Genomic DNA, 12,088 nt, shown 5'->3' with positions numbered 1-12,088 from the left:
CTCCCTTGAATGTTTTGATCATGATCATAATTAGGAAAAGGAATTTTATAATTAAACCCACTGATAAACCTTGAGTGCTAAATAAATCTGTCTCCAAGAGAAAAAGGGTTGTTTCATGTTCAAGATAAAACATAGAATTGCAGAATTTTAGGAATTTGAAGAGTCCCTGGTGATCCTCTAGTCCAGTTCCCTAATCAATGAAGGATCTACAATGCAGGATGAAACTACAGTATCCCTAAAAGATGGTTGTTCATCTCTGCTTAAATACTTCTAGTGAAGCTCAGTCCCCCACCTCCCAAGGCAATCTGTTCCACTATCCAGCACTTACATTATGCGTTTCCAAATTTCCATTTCAGGGTTAAGAGGGATGAACTAAACAAGCAACTGCCTTAACCTTATACCTTACAAAGGGAAAACAGGCTAGAAGCAAGTAATATGGTTTTGCATTGAGGATACAAGATTCTTTCTTTCTGTTACTGAACTCAGAATGCAGTTCTGCTTTCAAGTAGTTAAAGAGTTTTCAAGATTAAATGATAATGTGTTTGTATGGGCTAGATTATCAACAAACCTTTTTCACTCCCAGGATGTCTTCAATAAGGGTAGCTGTTTGCAAAAATGTCTTTTTATTTGTCATCAGTGTAAACAAGAACAACACAAAATCATTTCTTTCTGCCAGTCGTTTAGTGACTCCTTCAGTCTGTAAGATAATGAGAAATCACATACACACATGAACAACAATCAACACTGCTGAGACAAACATCACATGTAGCTAATTTCTATTGGCTATATATCTCAAGAGCAAGCACAAGATACCCAGGATAATCATCCTTGAATAGTGGCCTATGGTATGCTCTCTGACAGTTCCCAAGTGTACAACCAAAACAGAAGGAGTCAAAATATTGGGTAAAGTAGTAGCAAACACTGAATTAATGTACATCTTTGCATTCTCATGCAGTGGTCCTAGATGTGTGGGTGAAAGGAGAGAGAGAGAGATGTATTGCTGGTTTGTATGTGGTTTGTATCACTAAGATGTGTCAGTCAGGGCGTTATTGAGAATCAAAATCATTCTTGAAAAATGCCTTTACTAACAAATAACTAAGTAATATGGAGCATATACAAACCGAGTAACTTCTGCTGCTACCTTCTAAATACAGATGCAGAGAATGAATTTCAATTCTTAAACTTTTAAATGGCTTTCCATAATATAAGATCAAGGGTACACATTACCCTTGAGAACAGTCCAGCTCTACTCTGTTGAGAATTCCTACAGTTTACAGGCAGGGAAAATTGGAGCCTCTCCAGGAGTGTGTGAAGTGGAAATTAAAAAGGAGTAGAAAAAAGTTGTTTCCTTGTTTCCTCCATGTGCAAATCAGATCCATTCCAGCTTTCTCTGTCTACAGTTAGCCATACATTCTCAAAAGGGAAAGCCAGGTTGCTCTAATGAGGTGAGTGTAAAGTGTAGATTGGCTAAGAAAAGCATCTAATCATCTTGATAATGCATATAAACAGTATCAGATTGTTTTCATGCATTAATTATTGAAATGAATTCAACACTGCTAAATGTACACTGATAAAAAGGTTCTAAAACACATTTAAAAAACTAGGACAAACAGCATTTCCAAATACTACAAATATAAAATGAATCATATAGTTGCAGATATCAGAGAAGCCCTGTCAATTAAAAAAAAATACACAACTGAAAATGGTCTTGAACAATGTATGCAAACACAAATCCTCATAGCAAGCCCTAGCAATAAACAGCAAAAAACCCTTTATTAAAAAGATTATTAGACAAAATACGAGTAACAGGCTTGATACATTACAACATGTGAAATCTAATAAAAATTTAACATCAAAATCTTGAAGCACACAACTTTAAGTGCTTTATTATTTAATTCTCTTGTTCAGATTTTGCTTCACAAAATAAAAATTATTGACAGCACATAGAATATGACTTACACATATGCAGGTATTGTACAATATGCTTAAACAATCCTTGATGAGGTCATCATCTACTGCAAGAGAAAAAAACTAATTAATGCTTCCTGAACTATCAGCCTCCAACATACACACATACATTTCATCACACTATTTAACGCATTAAAAGTACAAATAAAAGAACAGCAAGTATCTCAGCTGCTAAAATCCAAATAAAAGTAGATCTGATCAAAGCTTAACACACATAGGAATGACAACTATTATTAAGACAGGAAGGCAATATCTTCAGATCAAGATTATATGGCACATATAAGGTATACCATTAAATGTTTGTGCTTAAAGTTGCTTATAAGCCTGTCCACTGCCGTTATCTTGTGAGTCTGAAATTAACACCAAATATTTTCAAAAATCTAAGTGTTAGATCAGTACTCAAATAAAAAGTCATGAGACTCTGAATTCCTTTTATTTACCTTTCAAATCTTTAGATATATCTGCCTGATCTTTACTATTAAGGTTGCCACATGATTCTAGCCTTGCTTCTACAAACAGGGGACATTTAGTTTGTCTGCAGACCTAGGCTGTGAAACTCTTTGCCTATTACTATAAGCAAGCACTGTTGGTACTTTGTTCCAAACACCTGCTTAAGCTTCTTCTGTTTACAGAGGCCTTTTCTGATGTATAGCTCAACCACTGGTTTTTCTGTATCCGACTGTTATATTCACTGCCTAGATACTTTGTTTATTATGCAATACATAAGCCTATAAACAAACATGACTTATAATTTAAAATTTACCGCCTCTGGAACCATGAGAGTTTAGAAACTGTCTGTTAGAACTTGCATTTTCGTATATGATCAAAAATGTGCACAAAGCACAGTGTATTGTTACCCACAACTGGTTTAGTGACCAATTCTTCTCTCACGATATGAGGGAAGATAAAACGAGGCTTTGTGAAGGAAATACATCACTTACTTTTCTGTTTCTTCTTCTGTGTAATAAGTGTTGGTCTCATAAGTATTTCTACCAGAAGCTGTGAACATCAGATATAAATATTTTAATAAAGAAACATAACTCATTATTTTAACAGCAATTCCAAAAAGAAATAAATTAACTGAAGTGTGAAAACAGACGATAATTTTAATGTGAATGAGCAGGATGCTGGTGCACGCTGCTCAAACGTTCCCATGGCATTTTCTCGCTCCTGCTGCCATGCTGTGGACAAAACAAGGTTGTATCATCTGAATGTGGGCTCATGATTTGTTTCTCCCAAATAACCTCATTTGTTTAGAAAGAAACAAACCCTGAGCCTGGTTTTGAATGACACAATAAGCCAGATTTTGAGGGTGGGGGAGACAGTGTACATGCTGCTTTTTGGCATTAGACCATAATATATTTTAAGCTATGGTTTAATGTGACATGGAAACTGGGGCAACAGCTGTGTTTACAGATAACTCTTGAACATAATTTAGTGTTAAGTATATGAGCCCAGGGTCCTGTGCTCCTCCTCCCCCACATGGCTGGAGAGATGCTCAGAAGCTTCTGCTTCCATTTTCAATGAACAACTATTTACTAGTTATGCCCAAGCCTAGACAAACCAGGGTTAGTGCCTAGGGAAACAAGCCATCTTCAAACCATGATAAATGGTCCTGCCTTGTTTCAATATACTACAGTTAACACTAACCAAAGTTTGTATCACTTCAAATGTAATGAGAATGAGAATAAAACCTTCAGATCTCCACTATGCGGGCATGCCGGGAGAACGGAGAGGGAAAGCACATAAGCACAAGCTTTGTGCATATCTCAATTATACTTTGGTGTTGCATGTTAACCAGACTACAGTATAAATGTATCTACAAATGTTTCAGAACAAAAGCCCTGGGGAACAGATATTCAAGACTTAACTGAGGCAATGTCATCTGCACAGGACTAGAATAGCACAACATGTGTAGTCTGTTCAGCTTTACATCACAGGGTAGGCTCTCCCCCTCAAAAATGTAATATTTTATATATACATATAGTACAAATATTTAGTGAATATACAAGCCTAAATAATTTTGCATTAACACAATGGGAAAACCCAGCACACACTTACATAAATGCAAGTGAAACAGACAGAAAGTAACAGATACTTTTATTCAATAACTGCCCCTCCCCTGTATGTAGCGCTTCCTTCATTGCCAAGAAAGGCTTAAGAAAAGTCTGATAAGGAATAAGATTAGAGAGAAACACACTATTGTACAAGAACACAACTTTACCCAGAAAACATTCCAGACAATTGTAGCAAAGCACCTCCTGTCCTTGAAAAAGGCCTTTTCACATTCCTGCACCTTATGGAAGTTACCCTGTCCTCCCCATTAGCTGACACAGTAGCATCAACAGCTAATGCTTTCCCAGCAGGAGGCAAAAATGGGTTCCAGTTTATTTATTTGGTAGTGGCCCAGCAAGCACTCCTATTGCATAACACTAACACACACGCACACACGGGACTTCCGGGAAGGGTGACTTCGCTTGTGCCTGCTTTTGGGACGGGCTCCCGCCTCAAAAGAAGCTTATTCAGATATAAATCAGTCAGAACATTTTTTTTTTTTGACTGATGAAATTTCTCCCGGGCAGGGAGAAACGTAGAGATCAACCTCAAAAGCCTGTTTTTGTTGGGAGGACTGGATTTCATTAATTTATGAGATAAGGTCCAGCCAACAATGCCGGACGGACTTTCTAACAAGCTCTATCTGCTTAAGCGATACGTTTATCTTTTCTTTAAAGAGAGAACGGACTAACAGGCAAGCACCCTTCTTTCTATTATTTTTTTTACTTGGTTTAAATTGTTACAGCAAAAGGAGATTTGTCAGATTGATCGGCTTTGGACAACTTCTGGGTGAGATATAACCCTTTTCTGTTATTCACGAAATTAACAGCTTATCTCTGTTTCTGTCGCAAAAAGCTGTCCTGGAAGTGCATTCTAAAGATAATAAACAGAAGAGGGATTTCTATTCCTGATTTCTATTCCGAGGAATATTATATTGTCTGGGACTATTCTCTTTTTGGTCTATTTTATTTTGACGAATCTGCTTCTTCACGACGCCACTAACTGTTTTGATGCTGGGAACTAAATTTGTTTTGCATTCTTGCACAAGAGAGATAAGGCAGGTTGCTCTGTTTATACTGTGATGTCATCAAGCCTGGAATATTAACCCAATTGTTGCTGAAATAAGAAGTGGTTCTTCTTTATTTTTATTTTGCTTTGTTTTCGTGGTTTTAAAAATGGCAATCAAGAAAGTGGCTGAGAATCTGGAAGTAATTATGTTTCAGAAAATAATGGATGAGATTGAGATAACGAAACAAACCCTGCGACAGGGTAGTAAGGAGCTGAAAATTGAACTGAGCAAAATGACGCAGGAGCTTAAAGAAATAGGGGATCCTGTGAGAGAGGAGAATGAGATCAGAGATGAGAAAAGAAAAAATAAAGGGAAGATACAAGCCCTGGAGATTGGAACAAATGTGGAATTGGAAAAAGATCTGGAGTTTATGGATTTTAGAAATAAAATCTACTGTTTGGAATTTAACGTTATCTCTGAAGAAATTAATGAAGATATTAGAGATAAAGTTATCAATGGCTTGGATAATCTTCTGGACTGGAATGATGTGATGGAGCTTGATATAGAGAAAATCTATGGAATTAACTGCAGCCATGTGACAATGGAAAAACTCTTAAGAGATGAGCCAGTGCATTTTGTAAAAAAGAAGAACACAGATATGACTTTACAACAGTATTTCAGCAACTTATTCAGAATGGATGGCAAGAAAATATTTGGGATAGAGGAAATTCCCATCAGACTCTTATTATATGACTATGGTTACAACAGCAAGATTATTATGGAATACTGATAATGGAAGATTGGACACTGAAATTACTGGACTTAACAGGACTATTGAAGATGGAACTAATAGGGATAATGGAATAATGGCTATTGAAATTATTGGACCTAACAGATTCTGATGAGATGGATTAATCAAAATGTTTATTTGGACTATGGTTATGACAATAAGATTATTATAATTATTAACGAGATGGATTAATTGACATGTTTATTTGGAGAAAAATTGATAGATATATTTCTTAAAGAATTGAAACCTCTCTTTGACTTTTTGTGGAAAGAATAAAGTAATGTTTATGAGATTTGATGATTAATTAAGATAACTACGGGAGGAAAGTGATTTTATAATATGATTTAAGAAACAGGATTGTTATATATTGTAGACCTATAACTGATTTGATATGTGACAAATGGGAAGTCAACATTTTATTTTTTTTGTTTAATCATTTTTTTTTGTTTTGTTTTTTGTCTTTGAATGTTTTATGATTTTGTTTTCTATGTTTTATGAAAATTTGAATAAAAATTATTGTAAAAAAAAAAAAAAAACACACACGCACACACGGACCATGAATCTCCCCTCTAAGTAGGACAGAACTTTATTAATCTGTTGCCTCTCTCCTTGTAAAAGCTGCACAGAAGTTGAATACATTCCCAGTTTCAAAAGTTACATGCTACTTAAAAGCAAAATCCATGGTGCCAGTAGCTTATCTGATTAAGACATTATATCAAGTATCATCACTATTCAGTCTTTGTATTATTTTCTAAAATATTCAGCTTATAATGACAAAAGCTCTTCGTAACTCCCTAGTCAACTTGGAAGAGCATCTAAAAGATTTTGATGTGGTATTTGATGTGGTAGGCAGCCCCATGCTTTAGCGTGAAATAGCTTAAATATAGTTTCATTATTACAGTTCAAGCCTGTTATGAAAATTCTTTAGTAAAAAAAAAAAGATGTCTTTCTAAATTTATCTTTAAGAGACTGGCATGATGTTTTCCAAGCTTTGATCTTATGTTCAATTTATAGACAACTTTTAGTTAGGTCTATCAAAGACCCATTCATTATGGTCATTCGTATACTGAAAAAGGGTTCCATTACCAGTCAATCTGCCACCAAATGGAAGCTATATTAAGATTAAAGATTTGACCGTGACAAATGCAAGAGAAAACTATACACTTTGTACTTAGTCTATTGCATTCAAGAAGCTAATAAAAGTAAATTTTTATTTCAGTCACAGAGCAATACATGCACATCATAAATGTATTCAAGAGACTAGTTATTAATTATATACTTCAGAATCCTATTGACATTCCCAAGAGTTGAATGCCACTTCTGAGCCAGACCACCCTTTGGCTTTCTTAGCCCTGAAAACATGGACGCCCCAGAAGTCTTTTGAAATGTTGATTAGAAACAGAGTATCATGTTCTGCTGTTGACCTAAGAGGTGCTGATTGAACAAGCAGTAGTGTGGAAGCATCACTTCTGAGCTGGCAGGTACTGGGAAGCTAGGTAGAACCAAATGGCCTGGTCAAATATAGAACACAATTACCTTGCAACAAAAAATGCAGAACATGGTGCAGTGGTGAGGAACCTGTGACCCTCCAGATTATAGGCCAATAGTCAGGGATTACGTTCTGCACTCCTTACAGGTTTCAAGGTGCTCCATGGACTGCCAATCAGTCATTCCTGCTACAGATAAACGTTTCTTTTACCCGTGTCTACCCAATCTGATTGTGGGGGATTCCTTTCTAATATCCAATAAAGAGATCAGTCAGCAAAACCCATGTATTGATTCTTTCTAAGGGAGATTTTATGAGACGCAAATGCATGCTGCTTTATACCGTTGACTCAAAAGAATAGAAACACATATCAAGATCATAGAACTTTAACCTCAATGCATCTCTTGCCCTCCTTGACCTTTTACTCAATTTGTAGAATGAAATCATGTCCCGAGAAGATAAAATTCATATTGTAATGGAGAATTCCTTCTTTGCATGTTCCAGCCTAAACCCTGTTTCTAAACCCAGCATTGATATGGCTCTAAAACTCTCTTAAACAAGAACACTAGGATTTTCTTCTCTCTACTACCAACACCTCATCCAAAGTGCTAACTACTGAATTTGAGGATGTTATGGTATTTAAAAACAAAATAGAAACCACACACCACTTACATCAACTCCTCCAAATAAGTCAAATGTGTATGTATTTGGAAAAGTGGTTTCTTGAGCAGTCTTTCTCTCTTCTGTGACAAATGCCATAGCTTCCATTGAAAGGAGGGGAGAAATGTCCTGGCAGGGAATAAAAAATAAAGTTGCAAGTACTGAGATATACTTCATATCATAGCACATTATTTAAACTAGTTGTAGAAGGTACTTACGGGATTTTCAAAACACCAGTTTACAGAACCAGATAGCTAATGTCATCAAAAAATATATAAGCACAGATTAAATCACCGTATCAGCTAAATGTGATAGCAGAAAGTATAACAAACATAATATGCTATCAATCAAGTCAGAAATGCCAAGCTTCCAAGCATGCAAGATTGAGAAAAGTAATGTTTCTAAGCAGAGAGATGAAACTTAACATGCAAGTCCCATTTATATAAGTAACATTTGAGCCAATACTCAATTTTTTTTTTTTTACTCTTCTGGAGGAAAAGGCAACCAAAATGAATTTTCTGTACAAAGAAAGGCTAAAGCTTTGAGGCTGTTTAACTGGAGGTGGGGGAAAGGTAACTGATGGGGGAATACGATAGCAGTTTATAAAATTATGCATAGGGTGGGAATTGTTGAGTGCACTGGGTATCACATGGTGGGCACATCAGTATCATACATTTAAAGCACTCTTATGCCAGTTTAAACAGATACCATGGCTTCCCTCAAAGAATCCTGGGAACCGCTGCGGATGCTGAGAGTTGTTAGGAGAACCTTCTTCCCCTCACAGAGCTACAATTCCCAGACTTCTCTGGGAACTGTAGGTTTAAGGAGGACAGGGGTCTCCTGACAATTCTCAGTGCCCTTAACAGTTCCCAGGACTCTTTGGGGGAAGCCATGACTGTTTGAAGAAGTATAACAGTATTGTAAATGTATGGTGTGAATGTGACCTCAGTGACTAACATGCAACTTGAGAATTGACTTAAAATATCAGAGGAAATTGAAAAAGGATTCAACATAATATATACTGCCCCACGCAACAGTCTGCCTGCCAGTCAGAAACATTACCTTTAAGATGTCTTGGCACTGGGATAAATCACTATTGGGATGACTGTTCTTGTACAGCTTCTGTAAGAGCAAAGGAATTCCATTCCATTTCGCTTGTTTATCTCTTTCCTTTAACAAAGCTTCTGTGAGCTACAAGACAAGATAAAGATAAGGCAGATATATTTTCAGATTTAAGATGTTTTGTCTTGTCCTCAGAGCATACATTATACTACTTATGGTCACTACGCTCAAGCTGTGCGCCCATCATATTTGGTTGTGCAAATTCACTATTACAGTAATGTAGAAAACAAATGTATTCTTCCATTTTTAACTTAAAGTTGCTACAAGCACTGATTAGGTAGAACAGATATAATTTGGCATGCTACACTGATTTAGTGTAATTATAATTTACAGAAAATGTCTATGAAAATTAATGGAGGAAATCATTTTTTTAAAAAATGTTCTTGATTTAAATTGGATTTTTAAAAAAATGTAAACATTGAATTCCTCTTAAAGAATAACTTGGTAAATATTAAATAATCTGACTATGAGCATGTTTAGTGCTACAGTTAATTTCTACATTGAATCAATGACTTTTACCAGACACACTGAGTTATGTGAATACATGAATATTTAAACTCTGTCTATCAGATGCAGGTATTTCATTTTCACCCTCATGAAATGAAACTGCTTTACATGATACTGAACTGCAGTAACAATCAGACCTTTCTTCAAACTATCAGTCATGGGCACCTCATTTTTATTTACTACTTTTTATGTGATTGTGGATGGGTCAACACAGATTAAGCAGAAAGCAGCAACACTGAAAAGAGGGAAAGACAAAATTATCTAGTATGCAAGTTTCTATATTTCCACACTTAATCTAAAACTGTCACTGCTGCTGGCCATAAGGAAGACCCTGTATGGGAACATTTGAAAGATATTCCTGCTATAGGTTACCCAAAAAAGGATGTGTGCAAGATGTACACAATGGCAACTAGTACACAAAGGATGTGTGCAAGATGTACATAAGGGCCAAACCATGGCTTAGCACAAGCTCCTAGCCACTGTACTACTCCCTAGTTATTCTGAGGCTGTGCTAATGTCTTGGCTTATCTGCTGTCCAAACTCAGGCCCTTGGTTCCGATCTGGGCAAACCATGAACTATAGACCATAGGACAAATCTTAGTTAGAATTAACCACAATCCGGGGTTTGAATGATATGCTAAGCCAAACCATGGCTCAGTGCAGCAGCAGAACAACCAAGGAGGAGCAAAGCAGCAGTGATATCCTCTTTCAGAGCCCGTGTATTTGTGCTGAACCACAGTTTGACTTAGCATGGCATGCAAACCTGGCCAGTGTCACAATGATGTGAGTCCTGATTAAAAGAATGAAACAGTGTAAATAATACCTTATTTAGTTATAAATTATTTAGTTATAAATTAACTAAATAAAAATTAGTAATCAATTATTCTTTGTAAAACATTTAGAGGTTTTATTTACAGTTAAGTGTTATACAAATGGTTCAATACAAAATACAGTTTAGAGGTCAGATCTGCACCATTGTTTAGGAAATATATGAAATATCAACTGGAAACTTGATTTAAATTCATTATTTCAACTGGCCCTTTTTCTTGTTGATTTCAGCCACAAATACAAACCTACATATGTTGGGAGACTGCCAGATGGCATATGATTTCTAAAGACAAATAATATTCATATCAGAAATCACAGGGGTAAGGTTGGGATTAAACTCTATGCTGATTTTGTTGAGCTGGCTAGATAACAACATCCCAAATGGTACGAAATTTCAGATCTCTGCAAAAATCTTATGGGTACATATGTAGAAAAACCCACTATCTTCAATCTGAGAAGAAAACTACTTCTGTATTAAATTTTGGAGCACGTGCAAGCAACAGAACTTTTTTTCCTGAGAGAAGAAAATGGTTTAACTATTTCCACCCAAAGATATACTGTCACTGTCAATATACTCAGTGAATCAAATTATGATACACATGCACAGAGAGTGACTAAGTCATTATCAGAGTAGAGCCACTGAAATCAGTGGACTTCAGTTAGTCAAGTTCATTGATTTCAGTGGGTATACTCTGAATGTGGCTTACTTGGAAACCAGTCAGAGTATTCTGCTTTATACATTTTTGCCTGAAAAGATTAAGCTAAACAGTGAATGCATTTTAACCACCCATGTAGATCCAATGCAGGTTCTCACTTTAAACCACATTGTTTTTCATTAAAGATATCAAAGTCTAGATTAGACAATTCTCAAAGGCATGTCAAGACATCCAATCATGCAAGCAAATGTGGGTAAAAAGCCTGCTTCAGACCTTCTCCATTCAACAACAGATGTTCAGGGACCAAGTAAGCAGGGCCAGGGCACACAGGGACATTGCAAGTGCACTCCAGTCCTTGGATTGTGCATTCATATGTTCAGGTGAATGCCTGAACACGTCTCAAGTTTCTAGTGATTCCAATCCTTTACTTGATATACAGGGTCAACAAAATGTGTCTAAATTTGGTAGTCAACAGTTTTTTCTACTGGCACACTGGAATATATTAAAAGTTCCCCTGGGAACATGTGTGTGTGTTATGTGCCTTCAAGTCAGTTACAACTTATGGCGACCCTAGGAATCATTGACCTTCAATAGCATCTGGTATAAACCACCCTGTTCAGATCTTGTAAGTTCAGGTCTGTGGCTTCTTTTTTGAAATCAATCCATCGTGTTTGGTCTTCCTCTTTTCTGCTCCCTTCTGTTTTTCCCAGCATTATTGTCTGTAGAAATGTCTTCTCATTATATGTCCAAAATATGATAACCTCAGTTTAACAGCTTCTAGGGATAGTTTTGGTTTAGTTTGTTCTAACACCCAATTATTTGTCTTTTTCGCAGTCCATGGTTATCCGCAAAGCTCTCCTCCAACACCACATTTCAAATGAATTGATTTTTCTCTTATCCACATTTTTCACTGTCCAACTTTCAGATCCATACACAGAGATCAGGAATACCATAGTCTGAATGATCCTGACCTTGATGTACAGTGATACATCTTTGCATTTGAGGAA

General features: G+C 36.2%; 1 protein-coding gene across 2 annotated transcripts in view; it reads right to left on the bottom strand.

Annotated features, from left to right (window-relative positions):
• The window catches only part of TRPC4AP (transient receptor potential cation channel subfamily C member 4 associated protein), a 40,874-nt gene that overhangs the window by 19,791 nt on the left and 8,995 nt on the right, over nucleotides 1-12,088 (bottom strand). The window contains exons 2-6 of one of the 2 annotated variants that reach the window (XM_061631684.1): nucleotides 9,031-9,159; nucleotides 7,981-8,097; nucleotides 2,910-2,967; nucleotides 1,960-2,012; nucleotides 569-697 (exon numbers count right to left, since the gene is read on the bottom strand). In XM_061631684.1, coding sequence (XP_061487668.1) covers nucleotides 569-697; nucleotides 1,960-2,012; nucleotides 2,910-2,967; nucleotides 7,981-8,097; nucleotides 9,031-9,159 — 486 coding nt within the window. Of the gene's footprint in view, nucleotides 1-568; nucleotides 698-1,959; nucleotides 2,016-2,909; nucleotides 2,968-7,980; nucleotides 8,098-9,030; nucleotides 9,160-12,088 lie in introns of both variants that reach the window. The other variant, XM_061631683.1, reaches the window with a different exon arrangement.

This window comes from Rhineura floridana, chromosome 6 (assembly GCF_030035675.1).
Source record: "Rhineura floridana isolate rRhiFlo1 chromosome 6, rRhiFlo1.hap2, whole genome shotgun sequence".
NCBI classification, from domain to species: Eukaryota; Metazoa; Chordata; class Lepidosauria; order Squamata; family Rhineuridae; genus Rhineura; species Rhineura floridana.
This window is presented reverse-complemented; position numbering and strand designations above follow the sequence as displayed.